This window comes from Mustela nigripes, chromosome 6 (genome assembly GCF_022355385.1).
Source record: "Mustela nigripes isolate SB6536 chromosome 6, MUSNIG.SB6536, whole genome shotgun sequence".
NCBI classification, from domain to species: Eukaryota; Metazoa; Chordata; class Mammalia; order Carnivora; family Mustelidae; genus Mustela; species Mustela nigripes.
Genome location: NC_081562.1, coordinates 30,846,206 through 30,872,751, shown reverse-complemented (window position 1 = coordinate 30,872,751; position 26,546 = coordinate 30,846,206). Strand labels below are relative to the sequence as shown.

The following is a 26,546-nucleotide window of genomic DNA, read 5'->3' as shown; positions in this document are numbered from 1 at the left end:
GCACTAATCACGGATCATCTAATGTCAGCTCCATGAGATGGATCCCGTCACGGTCATTCTAGGGATAAGGAGAGTGAACACAGAGAGGTTAAGTTCACAAAGGTAAACTAGTGACAAAGTCAGAATTTGAACTCTAACACATCATTCTTAATCTCTATACATTGCCTCGTCAATATACTTCAATCTCACAGCCCTGCCAGGCCCACATTCTGAAGCTGGTGACAGCTAATCATCAAATGGCCTGGCGATGGTAAAATTCACTGTTGTGACATGATTACTATGAATAGGTTAAGTCTAAGTGTTCGTTATAGGCAATTTTCCTTTTTTTTTTAAAGATTTATTTATTTATTTATTTATTTGACAGAGATCACACGTAGGCAGAGAGGCAGGCAGAGAGAGAGAGGAGGAGGAAGCAAGCTCCCCGTGGAGCAGAAAGCCTGATGTGGGGCTCGATCCCAGGACCCTGGGATCATGACCCGAGCTGAAGGTAGAGGCTTTAACCCACTGAGTCACCCAGGCGCCCTGGCAATTTTCCATTTAAAGGTAAATGAACATTTGTAACCTAAAAGGTGAGTTATGAGGACTTCCCTAACAAAATAAAGGGCATTGTTTTTTTTTTTTTTACATTGTAGTGTGAATAAATTTTATTTTATATTAAATGACATCTAAGCCTTAAGGTATATTCCAGAATTTCAGTGTGACTATAACCACCTATTTTCTGTGCTCACCTTGAAAAACTTTCTTTAATGGAACATTTCACAAATAAAAGACACCACCCACCCTTGCCACCCCCAATCAGCATAGGTCTTAGAGAAGAGTAGTAAGAAGCCATCCCAAGGAATACAAATTTACCTCAGATGAGTGTTCCTCCATGCACTCCACAAGGTCGTCCACTATTTTCACAAGTTTGTCTATGATAGAGTAATTACTCAAGCCTTCAGAAATATTTGAAAACTTGTCCAGAAGATCAGTTAAGCTGACTGACAACTGTTCCACCATCACTCTTATCCAACAATGACTAGGCTGCAAGAAATTGAAAGAAAGGAAGATAAACAAATCTGTTATAAATACAGTAAACTTGAAGCATCCTTCTTCAAAGACATTAATGTTTTGGTCACTGCTGGACAAAGAATTTCCTTATATCAGAACAGGTCAGTTCTTGTGTTTTGTTTAACTCAGATGTAACATCTGCTTCTAAATTTGCAAATGAATAAAGATGTGAACAAAGTACTGATGGTAAAGAATGTTGCTCTTTTGGGCATCTGGGTGGCTCAGCTGGTTATGTCTGCCTTTGGCTCAGGTCATGATCCCAGGGTCTTGGGACTGAGACTCCCATGGGGTTCCCTGCTCAGTGGAGAGATCTTCTCCCTCTCCCTCTGTCTGCTGCTCCCCCTGCTTGTGCACTTTCTCTCTGTGTGTGTCAAATAAATAAATAAAATTAAAAAAAAAAAAAAAAGAAGAAGAAGAAGAAGAAAAGGAAGAAGAAGAAGAAGAATGTTGGTCTTCCATGGAAGTAAATTAAAGATGGAACCAAGTCTTAGCCTTGACAAGGTTTACTCACTTTACTCACTCACAATGTTCTTAGAACAGTTTTAGGCATAGAGGGAGTTATCCAAAAAAAAAAAGAAAAAAAGAAAAAAACATTGTAGGAGAGAGTCCTAGCCCTCAAGGACTTGAAGTCTTTTGGTGAACTGGAATATGAAACAGTGGGTTAAAAATAGCTTATTTTTCCAAAGTGCTTGATAGATTCTAAGACTTCTTCATAGATAAATTCATCTGGTTATTTAAAAAACAAACAGCCCTGGCAGGAGAATGGTCTCAGAGAGAAGCACTTTTATCTTTGCAGCAAGCCAGCTACATAATTTGTAGAGCCAAGTGCAAAATTTGTTCAAGAATGAATAATTTGTTCAAGAATGAATAATTATTAAGATGGTGACAGCAGAGCATTAAACCAATCATGGAGACATGTCCCTGAAGCGAGCCCTACCCATTAGGTTAGAAGTTCAAATGTGTATAGTCAGGTATAACTGGGGTTCAATTTGGGCTGAGAAACTCCAGAAAAGCTGCATAAAGTCTCTGAACCTCTCTATAGAATGGGAATAACAGAACAAATTAGTTGTGAGGAGATGATGCACATAACTTGAAAGTAAGTTTTATGAAGGCAGTTCTAGACACAGCCTAGAACTGTCTGGCATGGGAAAATTGCTCAGAAACTATTTGTTGAACAAATGCATGAGTGAATAAAAAATGAATGAGAAAAAAATACTCTGTGTCAGGGGTCGACACTTTCTATAAAGGGCTAGGTAATCCGTATTTTAGGCTTTACATACCAAGAGACGAAAATAAAGGATATTATGTAGGTGCAATTATAGAGAGAAAGCGAATTTCTATAAAACTTATTACAAAATTAAAATGTAGTCACAATAATTAAATATGTCTTTTGCATAATCATCAAATTTCATCTCTTGTAACATAGGTCTACCAATAAGAATGAAATTATTTTGGGTCAACATTTTGTTTAGCTGGGTTTCAAAATATTCTCTATTATCAAATAGACTGTGAACATTCATCTGTAAAAACCAACCTCAGCTGACTGACCATTAAAATCAAGCAGTGGATTGGATCTGGCCTATAGTTTTCCAGCCTCTGTTATAAATGGCTCTGGGCCAATAAAGGCTTAGATTATTAGGAAAAAAATCTCTTTGATATATTAAAACCCATTCTATTTTTTAAAATCAGTGTAACATTACTTAAAATAATTACATAAAATAAGTTCATATACTTTGTATACTTTAACACTATGTTTTCTTCTTTAAAGATCTTTTAAGTAGAAGCTCTGAATTTTTTTTTTTTAAACTCTGCTAAAATATAACAAGTGAGAAAAATAAGATTGGGGATAGCTATAATTGCCTTGGTTTATAAGATCCTAACAAATCTAAAATAACTTCTGCTGTAATAAAAATATTATAGGGAGGAGCTGATGCCATGTAAAACGAACCAAACCACTAGATTTCCCTTCCTACCAGCAGAATATATCTATGGGGGAAGGCCAAGTAATTTATCCTAAATTATACAAGGGGGCTATCTTCTATTCATTTAACAGAACAGTTTTAATTAATATAACACAGCCAAAAAGGAAACGGGTTTATCTACAAATTGGTAAGCCCCAATTCCTGGAAGCACGAAATGTCATTCAAAACTTTCAAAAGTGTTGGCTCTGGCTTCAGAAAAGTAGAATAAACAAACCCCCAAATGGGAATTAGTTCTATTAGGCCATTTCACTCAACTCATCAACCAAGTTCTCAAAGACTATGTGTTTCCAAAGTATGTTCAGAATGGATTCTTTGTTTTGTTTAATCAGTGCTTATCTCAAGCACATGCAAGTTCACATTTGCATCATTCACAGGTCTCTTTCCAAAATGTCACTCTTTCCTTTGGGACTGAATCGCTCTCCAAGTCTCCCTCCATTTAAACAGTGATAATTCCCTTTTAGACAGTCAGCCCTGTCAGCAAGGGGCAGATTTCCTAGGATATGGGATACAGCACAAACTGCAAATAACTGTTTGAAGAGTATTTATATGGTGGTGCAGCCTTCTCCAATTAATTCATTCCGTTGTAATTGTGCAAATTTTTCTGTGGCAAGCAGATTCTAGGTGTCAGTCTCTTTAAACCCTGTCTTCACTCCACTTTTATCAATATGCTTGTCTATCCTTCCCTCAAATCTTCTGACATAGAAAAACCAAAATCAAATTCCCTTATTCTGAACTAAGGTACTCCCTTAGTTTCTGCTAGTCTTGGCGCCTTAAGTGAGCAGGGGTTTTTTTTGTTTTGTTTTTGTTTTTTTTCCCCCTTTTCCTTTTTTGTGGTTAGAAATGATTTTGGTCACAGGTTTCTTATTTTTAAACCAGGGAACTCTGGTGCTTACGGCCACCATTTCTGTTTATCTCTATTTTCGGCTGAACTCTTTGTTTCCATTCTGTATTTAAGTTCTTATTTAGCTATGACAATGCCCTCACCGCCACTCACGGTCCCCCACGGTCCCCAGCTTTCACATACCCAATCAACAACTGAAGCAACCAACTTTTCCTAGCAAAAATTTTCTAGCCTTAACTTATAATTTCTTACAGTTAAATCCTGGAACTCTCACATCTAATCTTAGCCCAAAACTTGCCCTTTATAACTTATGAAGAATTCTCTGCTTGTTAATATGAGCTTCTGTACTACTACACTACTGAAAATCACATTTCTAAACATCTTGTAAATTGTAGTTCATTCATTATTCATTCTTGCCAAATTTCCTTGGGAAAAATACTGTATAATCAATTCAGAGTTCTATCTTTTCATTAATTTGCTTAAAGAGTCACATGTTAGCTTTTTAGGATTCTTGGACTTATTAAAGATAGCTCTGAGGCTGAAACAAAATTAGGTATCAGCCAGTTTTGACCTGTCTGCAAGAAAACCAGCTTTGACTAGATCATATTTTCTTTTTAATTAAATATAATAGAATGAAACATAGGAAACTCATCATTTCATTTGTGAGATAATATATCTGCTTTCTGACTCTTCTAAGATTATGATTAAGAAACATGATTGAAGGCTGTAAGTTTCCCAAATGTAATTTTTCCCTTTGCCTTAATAACAGGCATTATCATCACTATTCCTTAGCTTTCAGAAACCATTTTAAGCTTAAATAGTTTAAATAGTTCTGTATAAATATCAACTCACAACATTCATCAGAAGAATGTAAGATACAAATAATGTTCTCTATTTTACTAGCAGAAGAATGTGAAGAATTAGGAAAGTTGATAAAACCACACAGGAGGCCAAAGAAGTGAGGTAAGAGGTACCTGTCAAATTCTTGAAGTACATATAATTTAAAGTTCCATTCCTGCATATACATGCAAAACAAAACATATTCCTTGCTTTGAAAGGGAAAATCTGCCTGGGTTTTCCTTAACCCCAGACTCTCAATTTCTTATCTTCTTTCCTGGTAGCTTCTTTCTTATATTTGCTGGGTTAATTACAGCAACTCCGGCTAAGACTACTGGAAAAACATGCTTTCAATTCCTATGTAATATGTATCATTCTAAAATGCTAACTGAATCAATTCATCTATAATTCTTGACCTGCTACTATGCCATCACCACTGAAGATTTGTTCAAAAGATGAAAAATTCCTGGGGCTCCTGGGTGGCTCAGATGGTTAGGCATCTGCCTTCGGCTCAGGTCATAATCCTGGGGTCCTGGGATCGAGCTCCCTATCAGGCTCCCTGCTTGGCAGGAAGCCTGCTTCTCTCTCTCTCCCACTCCCCCTGCTTGTGTTCCCTCTCTCGCTGCATCTTTCTCTGTCAAAAAAATAAAATCTAAAAAAAAGCTGTAAAATTCCTAAGGGATTTTAAAGTACCATAACCAAGTTAATGATTTAACTAAATGATGAAATAAAAGATATAAAAACTACTATACTTAAAAGCATTCTAAACATAAGTAGGAATAGGACTGCTTCCAAAGACCAATAATGAAAATATCTATGCACATTCTAAAACCACACATAAATTTAAAGTGGGTCCTATATGAGCATATAAAATAGATACTATATGATATGTGATATAACACCTCTGCAGTCCCAGAACTGATACATTCGAGACCGTGGCTGAAACTGGGTGCTTTACAAATGCCCTGGGGACTTCCTCAGTCTGGCATGCCTTTCTCTTCTCTATCCCCTCCTCCTTTCAAGAAATTGTTCTGGTTTATAAGCTAAAATAAGTTTACACATTATTCTGCATCAGTCTTAGATGCACAGGAAGTCTCTAAGAGCAGGTACCATTAGCTTTCACTGGAAAAAACATACTATAAAATATAACATTTCACGCATACTTGGTGCTACCCTCCATTTGGTAGCTCTCAGTAGAGAGAGACCTGTGGCCTTCCTTAGTGGTCCTAATGCAGGTATCTACATTGTGAGAGTTCCCTACAAAGGAGCTGGGGTAATGACTCCATTAGTGATTCTTAGGGAGAAAAGCCCTGACTCATAAACCATGAACCCTCTAAGGAATATCCACAGCGTGCACCCTTTCTTCTAATCCATCTAATCTGATTACCAGCCTTACTGCCCAGGTAGATTGTTTTAGTTTTCTTTGCTTTAATGTGTGTGTGTGTGTGTGTATGTGTGAGAAACCTCAGTCTGGTCAGAATTAGAGGTATGAATGCCCAAGGCACAAAGCATTCCTTTCTTTCTTCTTGTGCTTCCAGCATTGACCTCCAGGCTGAGAGATCCAAAGAACGTAGAGCCATGCCATTGAGAATCACTAGAGTTGAGATCTGGAAGGAATGCATTAGACCACCTGCTCCAGTCCCACCAATTTCAGAAATGGGAAAACCAAGACCTAGAGCCGTGAAGTGGTTTGTTCAAGGTTGTACAATAAATGTAAAACAGAAACATGAGAACGCCAGGACTCACCTAGTTCTTTCATCAGTGGTATAAAGCACGTACAGCTGCAGTATTTGCTTTCCATAAAGGTGACCATGAGTCTTACGGTCTCACATCTGGACCACGCATACTGGTCCTTCGACTCAAGTAAGAGAGCTCTGGAGAGTGGAAATGGCTCTTTCTGTGTCAGTTCAATGAATTCAGAGTCCTAATGATGAAAATAAATTTCTCCGAGCCAACTGTCACACCCAGACAGCAAATGCCAGTCGTCTTTAGTGGACTTTCTTTATTCTCCTTCTAGTATTTACCCTTAGGGCTGGAGAACACACTCCCCTGCTACTCTCAAACATTCCAAGGCAGGCAAATTTCAAACATTTCTATCAAAGCACTTTGCAAAACAGTGTGTGCTCCCAATGCTGGTATGGAATCTCTAAAATCTTAACTACCTTTTGGAGAAGCTGGTTTTGTCATGATTTATTTTGGTCTTCTGCCTAAACAATTCATTTGGGTCTTCAGTATTCTCTTCAGGCATCTGACTCTCATGTTCTTGCTTGGATTAAAGTGATGTAGAAACCTCAATCTGATTAAGCTGGTAATCAGTCCAAACACTATAAATATGTGTTATTTCCCAGGGCAGGCCTATAAATGGTCTCTGATCCTCACCCAAAATGGCACAGTGACGGAGGAATGGCATGGCCAGGTAAGGGCAGAAATGATGAACAAGAAGCTCACTGTCTAGTCCCAACTATTCACACACTTTGTGGTTTTTAGTCAAGTCACTTAATCTATTCAGAGCTTCATGTTTCTCCATAAAATACCAGGGTCTGTCTAATCTGTACTAGCCAATACGGGGGCTATTAGCCCCTGTGGCTACTTACCACACAAACTATAGCTTGGCTGATTGAAGCACTAAAATTTTAATTTTACTTAACTTGTTTAAAGTAAAAAAATCAATACAATTCAGTGACTGGAGGAAGTGTGGTTTTTGAGGTTTTTTTTTTTTTTTGAAGATTTTATTTATTTATTTAGAGAGCACATGCAAGCTGGGAGAGGGGCAGAGGGAGGGGAGAGAGCATCTCAAGCAGACTGTGCTGGGCATGGAGCCCCACGCGGGGCTGGATCTCACAACTCTGAGATCACCACCAGAGCCCAAATCAAGAGTCAGATGCTCAACTGACCAAGCCACACCAGCTGCCCCAGGCCTGGAAAACTTTTAAGTATATTTGGAAAAACTCTGGTATATGAATCTGCACTTTCAATTGTAAATTTTATGAAAATTGAAAGGAGTAAATATTTCTGACGAAAATTTAATATCTGCACTGAAGTGTGCTATAGGTGTGAAATACACAGTGGATTTTGAATATGAAAAAATTTAAAATATTCCATTAATTTAGTTTGAGAAGGTAAAATGTTATTTTGGATATATTACAATAAAAACTATTTTACTGGGGCACCTGGGTGGCTCAGTGGGTTAGGCCTCTGCCTTCGGCTCAGGTCATGATCTCAGGGTCCTGGGGTCGAGCCCCTCATCGGGCTCTCTGCTCAGCAGGGAGCCTGCTTCCCTCTCTCTCTCTGCCTGCCTCTCTGCCTACTTGTGATCTCTCTCTCTGTCAAATAAATAAATAAAATATTAAAAAACAAAACAAAACAAAAAAAAACTATTTTACTTATTCCCCTGTTCCTTTTTACTTTTTTTTTTTTTAAATGTGGCCACTGAACAATTTTTAAGATTACACATATGGCTTCCATTATGTTTCTACCAGACAGTAATGGCCTAGCTATTCTGAAGAGTATCTTCATATAATCACTAATTAAGATGGGTCCTGTAGTTTGAGTACACAAAAGAGCTACTTAAAAATAGTATTTAATGTTATATTTTATTCATTTAATATTTTATACCTATGCACTAAAAAAATACTTTCTTTTTATATAGGAGGTATAAGTAGGTAAGTACAGTATCTACTTGGAGGATTTAATCTGTTTCTCTAGGAAGTACTTCTAATCCTAGGGGTTGAGCCTCAGGATCCTTACCAACAACTAGGAAACTTGCCCTATGGCTTAACTGGATAATGGTAGATCCTCAGCCAGTTGGACCAATCGGAAAGTCCCTACCCCAAGCCGGTAGGTAATAGAAACTAAGCCATCTCTGAGCAGCGCCACAACCGCAGATATATGAAGTTGGGAGTCTGGGGTAGCTACATTTCACCAGATGACCGGAACACAAAGAAATTCTGCACAGACAGAACAGCATAAGGCAGAGATGCAGAGACTCAGAGAGAGGAAAAGGGAGACCCGGTAGTTTTCCGGTACTGGCTGGAATCCCTTCATGAAGCCTGGCCACATCCTTGCCCTTTTACTAGAATGCTGTTCTCTTAAGCATCCTTATAACTAGAATTTTTTTTTTTTTGCTTTCTTTTTTTTTTTTTTTTAAAGATCTTATTTATTTATTTGACAGAGTGAAATCACAAGTAGGCAGAGAGGCAGGCAGAGAAAGAGAGAGGAGCAAGCAGGCTCCCTGCCAAGTAGAGTCCGATGCGGGACTCGATCCCAGGACCCTGAGCTGAAGGCAGAGGCTTAACCCACTGAGCCACCCAGGCACCCCTCTGCTTTCCTTCTTTAAGTTTCAATTCATTACTGTTAGTGAGAACCAAAGAACTCTAAACAAGTAACATGGACTCCTTTAACATCTGGGAATCGGGACATATTTTGACAACAGTTAAATGTTTATTGGTGAGCAATTTTTTGAGTAATACCTACCTCCTTGAATGGCAGAGAAATACAGAGGAGTGAAAGATTTGACCCCTAATCTTTCCTAAATAAATCCCTAAATAAGACAGTAAAAAGAGAAAGCATGACAAAATAATGGTAGCCTCTAACAAATGTATATATCCTATATCTTGGACTTTTTCCGATCTTAATTATTTCTCACAACACGTTGAGACAAATACATAACACATACAATTTTAAACAGCTCTGTAAGCCATATACGATCAGGTACTCAAAATGAACAGGTATCCAAAATGGACAAATTCTATAAAAATGCAGAGATGATGAACTAAAAGGTAGGGTCCACAGACCAGATCCCATGTTGGTGTTACTGACCACCGTGTCTCCCCGAGTCAAGCAGAGCAGGGGTAATGCCAGTTTTTCCAAAGAGAGCTGGGTCTCGAACAGTAGGAAATGGCTCTGGGGAGAAAGGGGGATCTCCTCCTGGCCTCGGATAAAGAGGGTCATGAGGTTGCTTTCAGGGGCAAGATACTACATGACTGGGCAGTAGAACCGGCATGAGTGGATGGAAGAGGGAAGGGCATTCGTGGCGAAGGGCAGTAGCCCTGAGCCAAGTCCTAGAGTTGAGAATAAGCACGGTAATGTTAGGAGAAAGGGATGCATCTTCCTGGGGTGGCAGGTTGGTGTTGAGAAATAAAAGATAATAAGATGAGGCAAGATTAGGAAGAGTCATGAGCATCAGATTGAGGAATTGGGCGTTGATCCTTTAGTCTCTGGAACAATGAGGAAGTCCTTGATTATGGAAATGACTCCATGAAAGTAGTTTAGTTTTTATTTTTTTCAAGATTTTACCTATTTATTTGACAAAGAGAGATCACAAGCAGGCGGAGAGGTTCCCTGCTGAGCAGAGAGCTCAATGCGGGACTCAATTCCAGGATCCTGAGATCATGACCTGAGCCGAAGGCAGGTCATTAACCCACTGAGCCACCCAGGCGTCCTCAATGAAAGTAGTTTAATAGGAGCCTCAAGGAAACCCTGATTCCTAAAAATTGCATAATGCCTTATGCATAAGATTTTTAATAAAATGTACATATATCTAAAAAAAAGAAGGGCAATAATGTTGAGGTGCAGGTATTGTGTGAGGCGTTATAGGCATTCATCTCACAATAATCCTGTGGACTCCATCCAGGTCAAATTTGTGCCTTAGAGGAATAACAAGAGATTACGTGAGAACTTTTCTCCTTCCTTCCTCACTTTCTCTCAGCAAGTTATTCATTAGGTCCCTATCAGTCATTAGGCACTAATGCTATAAAAACAGAGCAAACATAGACAATCCCTGTCCTCATGAAGTTTACAGGTCTAAGCCGAAGGTTATCAATTAAGTAAATACACAAATAAACGGGAAACTGTTCCTTTGAAGACGGTCACAAAGGGAGTTTCCAACCGGAGGATTTGGCTTCATCAAGGAGGAAAAGGAAGGCTCCCTTACAGAAGCGAAAATGAAACCTAGAGTCTGGAGTTACTGGAATCAAAGGTCCCACCATGTGCAGAGGAACAGAGGCCACGGGGAACCCGTGAGGATGTGCATGCGGCTGGTAGAGGGTCTGCCGCGCAGTGGGAACCCATGAGGACGTAGGGCTGGAAGAGGGTTTGAAAAGGTGCCACACAATGCGGGTCTTAGAGGCCTGGTTTCAGGAGCTCCTTTTTTCTGTTTCCTAAGAACTCTGGCATTCAAAGCATAGAAAGAGGGAAGGGTAAAACAATTAGGTGTGTGTTAGCTTGTTTAATCAGTTGTGTCGACTCAAGAAGAGTCAAAACCTCAAATGAGAAGCCCTGGAATGGCCAGGGAGATGGGAGGAGCCCAGAGGCAGCAGAGCCCAGCAAAAGAAGGCAGGAAGACCGGAGACTGGGAATCCTGCACACCCGGGGCAGGGGGCTGCAGGGGGACAGTGGCCTGGAGGATTATGGTTAGAATGAGGTTACATATTCCCAATGACTTCTTTCTTTAACCTTGCCTTTAAAAATAATTAAAAACTGGGCACCTGGGTGTCTCAGTGGGTTAGAGCCTCTGCCTTCAGCTCAGGTCATGATCCCAGGGTCCTGGGATCAAGCCCACATTGGGCTCTCTGCTCAGCAGGGAGCCTGCCTCCCCCTCACTCTCTGCCTGCCTCTCTGTCTACTTGTGATCTCTATCAAATAAATAAAATCTTATAAAAAAACAAATAATTAAAAACTGACATGACATACAGTAAAGAATGGTTTAGGTAAGCATCAATAGATGCTAAATTTGGGGGAAAAACTTTTGATAAGGAACTGTGCATGATCTTAAAACATCTCCCTCTAATATTGCTCATGCGTTGCTAATGAGTAAATACATAGAACTAGCAGAGTATCTTCACCGGGGATCTGTTTAAGCACCTTGAGGGGAAAATGGACACTGTGTGCCTCTGGGTGTGATAACCTAAAGACATTTCATCACTTATGTAGCATCATGGCTTCAAATGCATAATCTGAATATAATCATTAAGAAACATCAGTCAAATGTTTCAAAGACACACATCTTACTTAAAGGGGATGGTTGTGTTACTTTACATTTTAATGTCATAGAGACAAAAGAAAGGCTGAGGAGCTTTTAAAGCAGAGTAAAGAGACAGGAGATATTAGCTTACACAAGCTTAGTGGGCTTAAAACAGCACAGATTTATTATTTTACTGTTCCTGAGGTCAGAAATCTAACACAGGTCTTACTAGGCTCAAATCAGGGTGTTCATGCAGTCTGGGTTTCTTTTAGGGGCTCTACCAGAGAATTCCTTTCCTTGCCTTTTCCAGCTTCTATTTTATTTTAAGATTTTATTTACTTGAGATAGAGGGAGAGTAAAAGAGTATAGGCTAGGGGACGGGCAGAAGAAGAGGGAGCAGACTTCCCACTAACCAGGGAGTTCTGGCTCAATCCTAGAACCCTGGGATCATACCTGAACTAAATGGAGACACTTAATCAACTGAGCCACCCAGGAGCCCTGCCTTTTCCAGCTTCTGGAGACTACCTGCATCCCTTGGCGGGTGGTCCCTTACCCTGTAAGGACCTATTTTATATTTTTATATTTTAGCAAGAGGCTTTCATTGAGGTTAAACAAAAACCTTGTTGTTTAACCCTTAAACTGTCCCTGCTCTCCTTCTCCCAAGGGATTCACTTAAAAACAAGTCCAAGAAAAACAGCTCTAGGTAGCAAAGCCCAGATACAAGGATGGATCAGGCCAGGTGGAGACATCCGATCAGTGGGGGGATGCATACTGTCTTCCTGGTTACCAAGGAGTATGGGCCCCGCCCTCTGGGAGCCTTTTGGGTGCCAATCCCAATCAAGGTGTAATAGGCTGGCTTAAAGGCCTTTGCCCTTAAAAGCTAGTCTGTGAAACAGCGAAGGGTTGCCCTCTCTTGTAAGACGTGTGTCCCCAAACGTTCGGTTAGATTCTTGATGCTTGGCGCGAAAGAAAGCTTTGCTTGACCTTCGATTTATATCGGTTTCGCTCCTTTAAACACGGATCCATTATTGGGGCATAACAACCCCATTTTCAAAGTCAACAATTCGACATCTTTTAATCATTCTCTCTGACTCTCACACTCTTGCTTCCTTCTTATAAGGATTCACGAGATTAGACCACACCCATCTGGATAATCCCAGATAAACTTCCCATCTCCCACATCCTTAATTATATCAGCAAAATCCCTCTTACCATGTAAAAGATATATTCACAGCCTGGGACATCTTTGGGGAGCCATTATTCTGTCTATCACACATAATGTCAAAAAAGGAAATCATTATCCTAGATTAGATCTTGTACTGGGGGAAAGAAATACTTAAAAAAAATTTTTTTGATAAAACTGAAATACAGCCAATAGATTTAAACATTTTTGTTATTGCTAAATTTATTGAAACTGACAACCATACTGTGGTTAGGTAAGAGAAAATCCTTTACGTAGGAAATACACACTTAAGTATTTAGGGATAAACAGCCATTAAGTATACAAGTGACTCAATGAGTTTAGAAAAATAACACACACCTGAGCACAAAAAGCAAGCATTTATTAAAGCAAATGGGGCAAAATGCTAAAAACAGATGAATATGGATTACAGTTTGTGAGTGTTCTTAGAATATGCTTATAACTTTGCTGTATATTTGAAATTATTTCTGAATAAAAAGTTAAAACTGATGAATCTATAACTAAAACTGATAATTTTTTTCTAAACTCAAATACTATAAACAAGTCATAGTTTATCTTATTTTATAAACATTGAATGACTACAGATGTGTGACACAAATTCAGCAACACAGTTTTTGGTCTTTCTGTGGCAACATTACTGGTGAATGGAAGGAGCAGAAATGTTTAGGATTTTAAGTTAGGATTTTTATGGTTAGTGACTTAAAATCCTAACTGTCTGGCAATATTATAGTTTCAAGAGTTTAAAATAGAATTAGTAATTATCATCAGATTTAAACACCAACTGGTTGGTCACACCCTGCTATCTGTGAGAATCCGCTAGGTAATTTTCTAGGAGGTTTCTTAGAAAAGTAGCTCCCTAAATATTCAGGAGTATTTAGCAGATTTTTAAAGCAAAAGCATGACAATGAACTGTATTCTATTCTAGAGCCTTCTGCCCGGTGCCTCAGGCAGAATTTTATTGCTTTGGCCCCAGAGAATCTTTCTGGTCTCCATTCTGATTCCTACTCTGCCCTCTATTGTTGAGAAACAAAAGATAAAGCAGCTGGGACTCTGACCCCTGACAAATCATCACTGGCCTCTCCACTGGGAAACTCCTCTGGTCTTGGCAGAAACCCACATTTTTAAAATAAAGGTAAAACAAAGCCTAGGACCAGTTTCTGCCCAAAGCCTTCTGCACGGGCTTATTTTTCTTGCCAATTATGGTGGCCAAGAACAAAGTTTCTCCAGTTGTGCCAGGACAGTATGCCAAGATCAAAGAATAGTGGACTTTTCTCAATTACAGAAACACGAAAAAAAATGTGGCAATGAATCAGCTTTATTTTTACAAGTTTGGCTCTTGCTACCACCAGCCCATACTGAAAACTGTGATTTAGCATAATCTATGATTATACCAGCACAAAATAATCTATTTTGTTATTTTCAGTTTAACATTAAGAGCTGCATGATTTCTTTGAGTCAGTTTGGCAATCACACAACTAAATGCTTCTCCAGTCAGGGCAGAGTACATCTTTATTACTTAAATGTTTCACTTAGAACACCTTCCCTTGGGGCGCCTGGGTGGCTGAATCAGTTAAGTGTCTGCCTTTAGCTTAGGTCTTGATCTCAGGGTTCTGGGATCGAGTCTCACACCAGGCTTCCTGCTCAGTCTGCTTCTCCCTTTCTCACTTCCTCTGCCTCTCTCAAATAAATTATTAAGAAAAATAATAATAAAAAAATTTAAAAAATAGAAAAAAAAAGAATACCTTCCCTTGCCCTTGCTATTATAATTATTTAGATACTCATATACTGTAACCCAAGGTTAAATGTCAGATGACCTGAAGTTTCTTTTTGTTAAATGTATTTTTAAAATTTCTTTTCAGTGTTCCAGCATTCATTGTTTATGCACCACACCCAGTGCTCCATTCAATATGTACCCTCCATAATACCTACCACCAGGCTCACCCAACCTCCCAACCTGAAGTTTCTTTTTTAAGAGTGTCACTTTTTAGTTGTATAACCTTCAGTGAAATATTCTTGCCAATCTCAGTGTGTCATTTGTAAAACAGAAATCACACAGATTATGGTGGCTATCTTGCCTTCCTGGAAGGGTTTTTCTAAACATCCAAGGAGATAAATATGTGAAATCATTTTGAAAGTTCAAAAAAAAAAAAAATCACATTATAAAAAGGCCCCTTTCATCCCCCTTACTTAGTTATTATTAAAGCACACAAGGCTAGGTGATGTGTTTGTTTCTTAAAGTATCTGGTAAGGTGCTGACTCCTCTTTTTTTCCTAAACAAATGCTGTGCTTATTCCCTGAGTAACTGAATGATTAGATTAACTTCCAGTCTGCTATGATTTTACATTTCTATCTCCAGAGAATGCCCCCTAATTCAACAGGACAGACACTGACCTAGACTTGAGGCTATCTGGTTTAGCATGAAGAGACACATTCTACGGAACTTTAGATAGCTCATGCTAACTTAAATAATTACTTTCTTATGGAAAAGAAATAGGCCTTTGACATTCTCTTGAAATGACAGCCTTAGAGTCTGTCTTTGAAAGACTTTTTAAGCATAAGCACTTAGCCATGGGCTTAACATAGTTTAACTGGTAACAATGGATTGATTGGCTAATCCACAAAAAGTATGCAAAGCCTGAGATAGCTTGCACCAAGTGGGTCTGTAATAAGTGTTCCATAAGTCATGGAAAGAGGTCTACTTAAAATCACCCAAATGATTTTAAGTTCAACTCAAGGAATACAATACAGCAGTTAAAATGAATCAGCATGGATCAGCGCCTGTCATAGGTGTGTTGCAAAACAGAAGTTGCAAAGTGGTAAATACCGTGTAATGCTATTAAGTATGAAATTGTGCAAAAATACAGTAACTTATGTAGGAGTACAGATTTGCAGTAAATGGAAAAGAACAGGTGCGGCTACTTCGTGTTGTTGCCCTAGCACAACCCCCGAGGACGCTATCCTCATGCCAAGCCGTGAAAACATGCAGTGGGATGAAAATTCCAGCTCAGAAGACTTGTTCCTAATAGTCAAATTGTGTATAAGAACAAAGTGGGGATTCGTGGAGACAAGAAAGAGGCAATACAAGGGTCTTTAGTAATATTTATAATGTTTCACTAGAAAGTAGATTTGAAGCAAATACTGCACCATGGTAAGGTTTTACAAGCTACATGGTGGGTATGTAGGCATCTCTATGCTTGCAAGATTTCTTCATGTTTGAATTCTGGTAATTTGTAATCAGAAAAATAATTAAAATTTCTTGGTTGCGGTAATAAAAGCATATTTATAATTATAACCTCCTATTTATATTGTAGATTTCTCAAAATCTATTGACTAATACATGGTGGTCTCAAATTAAATAGGAAAAAGACTTCTAGAGGACCTTTGCAGAATATGCAAAGAATTTGCCTAATTTCACACTCCGCTTTTAGGAGGAAGTTACAGGAAAGAGAAATCTGTGGCTAGCTCTAAGGAAGATGATCTTATTTACTTTAGAAGTAACAGGTCTAAGACAACATGTACTGAAAAGCTTACCCATAAGTAAAGTTTAGCAGTTACTTGAGGATAAAACAAAAATAATAACCATGCAACTTGAATTCCAAGGATACTTTCTTCAAATACCGAGCATTAGCTAACTTCTAAATGGGCGGTAATTCCATGTCTCGATAGAATGACCCCATCCCTTTAATCAGCTACTAAAAAGGAACTCAGAAATGTACATTTTACTCACCAAAACATCCATCCCGGGGACATAGTTGAGGGCTATCTTATAGTCTTTTGGAAGATTTGCCACCTACAGAGACAAGAAAAGAAGGGGAAGAAAAAAAAGGAAAAAAATCCATGAGAAAATTCATACATAGCAATTAATATTGTTTTTAGTGGGAGAAAAATACAAACCTATTGTATTATTTTTAATTTATCACTGCATTTCAATATTTACCTTTTCTTGATTTCCTTTTGTAACCAAAAGCACTCTCCAAAAATACAGTAATAATACAAGTCTTTTAGTCTCTAAATTCAGTAATAAGTATAATCCAGTGAGTTTTGGAAACATCTAAATTTCAGTTTCTATCTGTGGTCTTAGAATTCCCTTCCAGGACTGTTCTACTGTTTCACCAAAGAATCAGTAATACAATGTTTTGTTTTGTTCTTTTTGGTCAGTGGTTCTCAAAGTGCTGTATCACCAGGGAACCACTAAAAATGCAAACTCTCAGGCCACATCAGCCCTACTGAATCTTACTTAAGTCCTCCAGGTGATTCTGATGCAAGTTTGAGAACTTGATCCTAGAAAAAAATGTCAGTGAAACCAAACCTCAAAAGAACACTACTACCCATGAAATGCAAATGCTTTCTAACTTAAATAATTTGTAGAGATTCAGTTCTGTGCGATAATGTAATCTGCTTACATAGGCCTCAACATTAGAAATGTCTCAAATGTCTACCTAGCTTCTTTTAAAGGCTTTTTAAAAATATCTAACATGTTTTCATCAGTCACTGTGGCGTGTGTTGAACAAACACCTGATCTGGAACCAAATCTAAATTCTGTACTTCGGGGTTTTGATGTTGTTGTTGTTTTCATTTTTCTTAATTTGTTTTTATTTTGAGAAAAGTCACAGTCTTTTGTAGTTAGTACAGAACAAAGAACTTTTTTTCCCTGAACCATTTGGAATTTGTTTGGTAATTTGATATCCCATTAGCCCTTAATACCTTATATATTCTCATACGCAACAATCATACGATGATGAAAATCAGGATAAATTCTGCACTTTGGTTTCTTTGTCTCATCTATAAAATGGAAGATGAAAGTACCCATGTCAAACAGCCAATTTACAAACCGAGATAACTTCATGTACTAAACACATCATAGACAATCCATATGCTGTATTGAGGGGTATACAGGCAACTGACTTGCTAGGTATAGATCCTGGCACGTCACAGAGTGCTAGGTTCCCTTATCTCCTTTCTCACATACAGCACCAGCTCCCTCATACCACCACAAATGCAAATTTCCAGCTACAAATAGCCAACAACTGATTTAGACCATAGGTCTTATCTTAAGACAAAATACGGTATAAAAAAGTGATTTTGTACTATTATGTCTTCAATAAGTCTGCCCTACTTTTACAGATTTTTCCCTTCATCCTTTCTCTGAAACCTTTGCTCTTCCCCATAGTAACCTAGATCTAGCTCATGCTCGCTGGACTAGGTCACCTCTGACAAGTCTCCCATAACACAATCTGTAGGCTTCTTCCTGGCCATGCCAAGAGCTCCTAGAATCTGAGAACAATTTGGTGAGAAAGGAATACAGGCACAGGCCTAAGTGAGTCAGAAGGAAGCCAAGGTAGCAACTGATCCCTCTGCGCTTACAACTATTCTCCCTCTAATGGTACCACCTCACACTCATCTGAGGCTCAAGCCTAGTATTTTCTCAATATGCGCCAGGTACTGTGTTCAACAAGGGCTTATGTTGCATGATCACATCCAATCTTCCAATCCCTGTGATACCGAACAGTCAAGGAAATTAACACTCAAAGAGGTCAAGTAACTAACCAGATCACAGTTACTGCTTGTAAAATATGAACTAGAACTCAAATCTCTTGACAGGAGAGCCTCCCTTGCCACTACTGTTCTATCTACTACACATTTCGTCTACTCTCTGCACGTTTGTCCTGGGTACTTTATTCCTGTCGGTCAAATTTCCCATCAGACTTCTAAAATTTCTTTGTCTTTGGATCTTCATGCTCATCTTTGAAAAGCAAAATGACCCAGTCATTTTATGTAAGCCCTCCTGGCAAAGACACAGCTGACACTTCTGTGGGTAGAAACACTGGAATTAAACTGAGCAGCAACATTTTATTATGTCATGAACCAACCGTGTAAACTAAAGCCATTCCAGATGGAGAAATGTGACAAGAAGTGGCAGGTGTTCTGAACATCACCTGCTTGACAATCTAGCCCCTCCTTAAGAATTTACATTATATCTATCTACCTATATAAAATTGACAGATTTAGTGTTCAGAAAGCTAAGGACCTGAGTATACATAAACCTAGTGAGCAGAAAAACATGTAAGGGATATATGGCCAATTCTATTTTATTAGTAATTTATATATAAAAATCAGTTGGGGCGTACCTGGGTGGCTCAGGGGGGTTGGGCCTCTGCCTTCAGCTCAGGTCATAGTCTCAGGGTCCTGGGATGGAGCCGCATTTTGGGCTCTCCGCTCAGCAGGAAGCCTGCTTCCCAACCCCCACCACCCAGTCTGCCTCTCTGCCTACTTGTGATCTCTCTGTCAAATACATAAATAAAATCTTTAAAAAAACAATCAGTGGAAAGAAGTCAGCTTACTGAAACACACTGAAATCTCCATACCTTATACTTGGGGGGCGGTATATAATAATAATTTCTGCCTTAAACTGATTTATTAAGATTTTAATTTCCAATGGGATGAAAATACTATTTTTGAAAAATACTCTGCAATCTAAAACAAGTTTTCATATATACAGTCTTTGTTACAATCTCATGAGATATATACTATTAAGCCTATTTTATAGATGAAGACATGGAGGCACAGAGGGGCTAACCGGTAGCAGACATCAGGAGTTCCCGATGGAGGGAGGATACAAACCTGGCCCTCCGTGCCTGGCTCAGCACCGTCCTCTACAGAGCAGTCTCCTTTCATTACTCTCTTGGCTGCCATTGGTTCCTTTCCAGTTACATTTGGAAAAGAACTTAAGAAGTCAAGCTGTAGATTTTTATGGTTGCTTCATGAATTATTGTATGACTTTCTAAGCGCTTGGTAGTGTGTGGAAGAGCCCTCAGAGAGCACAGATAACTCTGTGATAAATTCAGCTTCTTTGATATATACTGATCATAACAGAAAGTCTGTAGAGGGAGGAAGCCTTTGGGATTTAGAAGATGTTCCTTTCAGTTAGTTTGATGGGGGAGTCATGGCACAGGTTCTGGGGACACACTGTTAGATCCAGGCCCTTCCACATGTTAACTCAGATCTTGGCAAGTTACTTAATCTGCTTTAATGTCAACATGTATAATATGGGAATCATAACAAAATCTAGCCAGTGAATTTATAAAGACTAAATAAGGACTAAAAACTCATTTAAAACACCTGGTGCTTAAGCATGGTATGTACACAAAGACGAGTTTATATTAAATGCAAGAGAGTGGGACATTCTAGACGGAGAAGGGGTCATATGCAAAGACAAAGGCATGGGAAAGCACAGGTGTGTTCAGGAGATCACGGGCAGATAAATCAGGTTCCAGAACGTTAAGAAACAGGAAATATGTCAATAAAAACACATTAGAGAAGGACTTAAATGTTGGGCTAAGGAGGCCAAATGGGAGGCAGTAAAGTTCAGGAGGACATGTTCTACCACCAAACCCACCAAGTCGCTTTTGCCTCATTTCCTCTCTGACGAACTTTTACACTTGTCTGTAAAATAAAGGGAGTGAACTGGGTAATTACTAAAAATGTAGTCTGCTCTACCTTTATCCTGGAAGTAGTGGTGCTATACTGAACACGGAGGGATCAGGACAGTAAATTCAGGAAGACCTTCTGGAAGGTATGGATTGGACCAAAGACAGAACAGAGCCCAGGAACAGTTTAGAAGACCATTAGAAAAGTGCTGAACATGAATGAAATATTTATCTAGAAACTGGAAGCCAAAATAACCAGAAATGAGGTTTAGATTTGAGGGAAGTAGCCTATTGGGAGGGTTAAATGGATGACTAATCAAAACTATAGATTTTAAAAACAAATCCATTCTGGTAAAATAAGTTCAGGTCAAAAAACAAACAAACAAAAAAAACAAAAAGGAAGTTAATTGATGGTGAATTTTGCCAAAAGCCAAATTATCCCAATGAACTTTTGGGTTTGGTGTATGAAGAGGTCAATACTATGCTAGACTGTAAAATGCATAAAACTGCAAAAACAAGTCACTTTATGATGGGCTCATTCTACTAGATGGGCCCCACTGGGTAGCTTTAGGATTGATCATACTCGGTGACACTGGGAAGCACAAAAACAAAAGCAAACACATAAGAGAAAAGCATGCAGAAATGCTGAAAACTCAGCCAAGAAAAAGTCTTTTGACACCAAACAGATACTGGCTACATACCAGGTCCTAAAGGTATTTGGACTCAGAAGAAAAAAACTCAAAGTGAGAACACTTAATGACTTCTCTAGATCACTAATCTAAAATCTTTGGATCACATGGTTCAAATGTCATTGAGGTCTCTAAATCTCATGCAGGCAGTGACTTCTTGGACATCTTTGCTGAGACCCTTCCTTGTCTCAGTTGTTTCTCCTCAGTGCAAGGGAAAAATCAAAATACAGTAGCAGTAACTCCTGATTCCCTTGGTACTCTACATAAGACGTTGTGCCTAAGTGCACGTCTCTGAGGAAAGAGTCCACAGTTTCCAGAGTCTCATCAGACCCAGATAAGCTTAAGAATCACTGCTTTGGGGGGCGAGAGGGGAAGAGTATCTATGCTTATATTTAAATATCCCACCTCACCCATGTATAGCCACTTAGCGTAATGCTGGTTTTCAGAAATAACGCAGGAAAAAGCTTTTTGCTTTTTAAGTTTTCCTTCTAAGTCATCCTCTGTTGATACTAACAATGCAACGCAACAAGACAACTCTCTTTAGTTCTCAAAGGTGTTTGTTTTTGATAACACAGAGATTTAAAAAAAAAAAATTAAGATAACAATTTTACAAGACTTTTCTGAGCCTTTTCTTAGTGAAAAATACCTAAATAGTTAAAGGACTCATCTCCCTCCAGAAATAATAATAAAAGATTAAAAGCAGGTTAAAAGAACATCTACAATATGATCACCTCTTAATCATAAGATGACTACTACCTAGGGAATAAAATTCCTACAATGGTAATTCTTAAACTGCAGTTGACATTTAAATCTTAAATTAAGATATTATAAATTATGAGCTAGGTTCGTGTGTTCCAAAGACCGGTAGCTATGGGTGTGAACTTCTCCACTCAGTTTCCTCTTTCCAGGTAAGGATGGTCAGGTTACTTATCATTAGGTCTCAGCTCCCTAATCAATAAACCAGAGGTAAAAATAATTACCTCCTAGGTTTGTAATGATTAAAGGACAGAATCTAAATAAAATGCTTTACATGGTTCCTAGATACTCACACAGTAACTACTGCTCTAAAAAGTCAAGGAGCAGGAGCCGTAGTACCTAAGTGATTCATCCTATAAAGGAAGAATGACTTTCTTCTTCAAAATTAAGACTCCCGGGCACCTGGGTGGCTCAGTGGTTTAAAGCCTCTGCCTTCAGCTCAAGTCATGATCCCAAGGTCCTGGGATGGAGCCCCGAATCGAGCTTTCTGCTCAGCAGGGAGCCTGCTTCCTCCTTTCTCTCTGCCTGTCTCTCTGCCTACTTGTGATCTCTGTCGAATAAATAAATAAAATCTTAAAAAAAATTAAGACTCCCACATCTGGTAATATAATAGGACATTTGTCAGTTTTTACAAATATTATTTCCGATACACTTCTGTCCTTTCTTTGAACACTACAAGTTCAAAATTTACTTTCAAATATGAGAGGTAAGTTCTGCTGACTGCAGGAGAAGAAATTAAAATGCTAAGTGTAGCCAACTAATAAAAATAAACTTTAAAAACTATCCAACTGGCAAACCATTATTCTTCAAAGGTCCAAAATAGAAAAGGGAAACCTAACCCCCCAAAACTGTGAGCAACCTCTGCTTTTATTTAGTTTATTTTTGAGAGAGAGAGAGAGAGAAAGAGAGAGAGAATGTGGGCACAAGTGGGGATAAGGGCTGAGGGAAGGGAGAAAGAGAGAACCTTAAGCAGGCTCTATGCTCAGCTCGGAGCCTGACTCAGGGCTCAATCTCAAGCCTGAGATCATGACCTGAGCTGAAATCAAGAGTTGAATGCTTAACCAAATGAGCCACTCAGGCACCCCAAGAGATCTCTGCTTCTATTTTATCTTTTTTTTTTTTTTTTTTTAAGATATATATAGAGAGATAGAGAGAGAGCACGGAAGTGGAGTAAGGGAGAGAAGGGGAGAGAAAGAATCTGTGGAGGGCGGAGCCAGCTGTAAGGACTTGCTATCATGACCATAAGATCATGACCTGAGATGAAATCCAGCGTCAGAGGCTTAACTGACTGAGCCACCTAGGTGCTTTTGACATTTCTGCTTTTATTTTATTTTATTTTATTTTTTTTACTAAAAGATTTCTTAAAATTTTATTTATTTATTTGAGAGAGAGACAGAGACAGAGACAGAGAGAGAGCATATAAGCAAGGAGGAGAGGCAGGGGGAGAAGCAGACTCCCCACAGAGCAGGGAGCCTGACACGGGGTCCTGGGATCATGACCTGAGCCAAAGACAGCCCCTTATCCAACTGAGCCACCCAGGTGCCCCTGAGATTTCTGCTTTTTATTTTTATTTTTTTTTTTTGAGATTTCTGCTTTTTAAAGAGAAGATATGCTTAGAAAAGCTAAGAATTCATCTAGAAATGGAAACACTGAGACTCGGAAACTTCATTTTTAATGCTGTGGTAATTCTATTTGAAAAATACGGTTCTTGAAGAAGAATAAAAATCAGAAATTATTCAAAACTGTCCAGAGTGAAACTTATTTGCAGTATTTCTCTATCTCCCATTATGCTCAACTCTAAGAGTCATGTGTTAAAATAAGTGCCTATCAGAAGACCAGGGAAACCATGAATGCCTGAGTTTTAATTCTGTTCTGATTTGGAGACTGGCCTGGAAACGACAGAGTAATTCCACCTTTCGAAAACGGGGCTGGGGTAGCAACCTGCCTTAAACATTTTGAGGAAGAAAAATAATTACTCAATAGATCCTTAAAACAAAAAAGGTTTTTAAAAAGTAACATAGTCACCTTTAATTAAATTCCCCCAAATGAAAGAAAACTATGATTACAAATGAAGGCATCCGTACAAAGAACAAAAGGAAAAACCAGTTTGAACTATTTCAATAACTGGATGCCTCCTTCTGTAACACAACCGTTAAATCTGCAGCCTCGTTGTCCCACAGACCACAAATTTTAAAGTTTGTTTCATCGCTTCCCAGATCCTTGACCCTTTCCTTAGGTAGGTCTGAGTTTGCCATTTAAAACAAGTCTTACAACATCTTTTAGAAACAAAGCAAAATGTTCTATAAATAAATGGAACTATTATGTTGAACAAACATGCCAGAGAGATTTCAAATGAAAACCATGGGGACTGTAGAGGCAGCACAAAGTGTCCAAGAAGAAATTAAAAGAACAACAACCAAAAAATGACAGTAAAGGTCATAAATCATGTACTTCTGTGACATGAGAATCACCCCAAGCAAACAGACTTCAGGTCTCTGGGCACAGTACCAGCTGACACTTAATAGAGAGAAGGAACTGGTAGAGACTGCAAAGAAAGGATTTCAGTCAAAGAGATTACTGGGCGCACAAGGTAAGAAAGGTAGGCAACCTACTTTGTTTCTCTCAAACAGAATGTACCAACATTATGCGTATAAAGCAACCCCCTCTTATTCTATGTAACCTCCCTGAGTCAGGGCATTACTGAATTATTCTAGAAGATTCGAATTGACAAAGTATCATGATAGAATTGTCCCATGGTACTTTAGAGAGAGGCCGTGCTTCTCTGTATCTGTGGAACTCAGAAGTCACTCACATCACTGAATTAGATTAATGAGTTTAGGCTAAGGATGAGAACACAATTTTGTTTTGTTTTTGTTCTGTTCCCCCCTACCCCAAACGAAAAAATCCCCACATTAGAGGTATGATTGCCTAAGCAGTTCTGACACTTACATGCAGATCCCTACCACCCAGGACGCTAGCTGGAAACACCTCACCTTCACAAGCTGAGAGTCCGAATTTCTGCAGTGGGAGCCCTGACAGCTGTACTTTCAGTAAGTACCCTAAAACTCCAAACGAATGATTCTCAAATGATACCCTACACATGGTGGTTGATAGCAGTGACTTCCAACATTTTTTCAGCTGATTCTTTTTTCCACATCAAGTCTTATTTGGAAATCCAGACACAAATGAAGGCTGAATGGCTGTGTGAGCTCCAGGAGCCAGTCTGAAAACTACTGTCATAGAAGGCACTGCGCTGGTAACGGGACCTGGAGCTGGGCTTCACCATTCCTGGGTCTCAGTTTCCTTATTTATTAACTTTTTAAAGGTTTTATTTATTTGTCTGAGAGAGGGAAGAGAGCACAAGCAGGGGGAGTGGCAGGAAGAAGGAGAAGCAGGCTGCCCGCTGGGCAAGGAGCCCAATGCAGGACTGGATCCCAGGACCCTAGGATCACGACCTGAGCCAGAGGCAGAGGCTTAACCCACTGGGCCACACAGGCATCCCTCAGTTTTGGTTTTTTTCCCCCTTTTTTAAAAAGATTTTATTTCTTTATTTGATAGGGTGAGAGAGAGCATGAGAGAGGAGAAGGTCAGAGGGAGAAGTAGACTCCCCATGGTGCTGGGAGCCTGAGGCAGGACTCGATCCCTGGACTCTGGGATCATGACCTGAGCTGAAGGCAGTCGCTTAACCAACTGAGCCATCCAGGCACCCATATTTTTTTTAAAAAAATAGTTTTTCCAGATTGTCTCTAAATTTCTTTTCAGCTCCAGGATCCTCTGATCCTACAACACCACTTCTACCACTACTAACAGCTAATATGTAGCAGGCACTTGCTGTGTTCCTAACACTGTTACACTGATTCAATCCTTATAATCACTCTATGATGTACTATTAATCTTAATACTGATAAGGAAACTGAGGCCCAAAGAAGTTTATATAACAATAACTGTGATAAGAAACATCATATATACATTCTTTTATTTATTCTCTAAGACAAAATTGGGATGTAGAAATTGAGATTCAGAAAGGTAGTTATTTAAGGTCAAAAAGCTGGGATTTAAATTCAGGTCTACCAAATTCCAAAATCCATTCCTTAACCAATTTATCGGCACAGGTTGATCCTACATGAAATTTTTTAAATGGCATCCACGTATCATGTATCGTGGTATTAGTGATATCCTTTTATATTTTTATGGAAATGACTTATCTCCCAAACTAGATTATGAACATTTTTTTAAAAGATTTTAATTATTTATTTGACAGAGAGAGAGAGAGATCACAAATAGGCAGAGAGGCAGGCAGAGAGAGAGGAGGAAGCAGTTCCCCGCAGAGCAGAGAGCCCAAAGCGGGGCTCAATCCCAGGACCCCAAGATCATGACCCGAGCTGAAAGTAGAGGCTTAACCCACTGAGCCACCCAGGCGCCCCTAGATTATGAACATTTTGAGGTCAGGGATTATTCTCCTATTTCCTACTCTATGAAATACGGGTTGCAAATTATGTAGGTCTTTATTCAATTAGAAGTCAGCTGAGTCCTATTTTTGGGGGGAGGGAGCAGGAGGCAGAGAGAGAGGGAGGGAGACTCTTAAACAGATTTTGCACCCAGTGTGGAGCCCAACACGGGGCTCAGTCTCACAACTCTGAGACCAAGACCTGAGCAGAAACGAAGAGTCGACCGTCCAACTGACTGAGGCACCCAGTCACCCCTGGTGAGTTATATTTTTTATTAATTTGATTTTTTTTCAATAATCCAAAGTAAACACACTAATTTTACTAGATCAGCTCTTGAAATTAGTGTGTTTACTA

General features: G+C 39.0%; 1 protein-coding gene across 2 annotated transcripts in view; it reads right to left on the bottom strand.

Moving 5' to 3' along the window:
* KITLG (KIT ligand) overlaps positions 1-26,546 on the bottom strand; it is a 90,891-nt gene that overhangs the window by 27,132 nt on the left and 37,213 nt on the right. For both annotated transcript variants that reach the window (XM_059402373.1, XM_059402374.1), the window contains exons 3-4: positions 16,600-16,662; positions 853-1,023 (exon numbers count right to left, since the gene is read on the bottom strand). In XM_059402373.1, the coding sequence (XP_059258356.1) occupies positions 853-1,023; positions 16,600-16,662 (234 nt within the window). The remainder of the gene's footprint in view (positions 1-852; positions 1,024-16,599; positions 16,663-26,546) is intronic.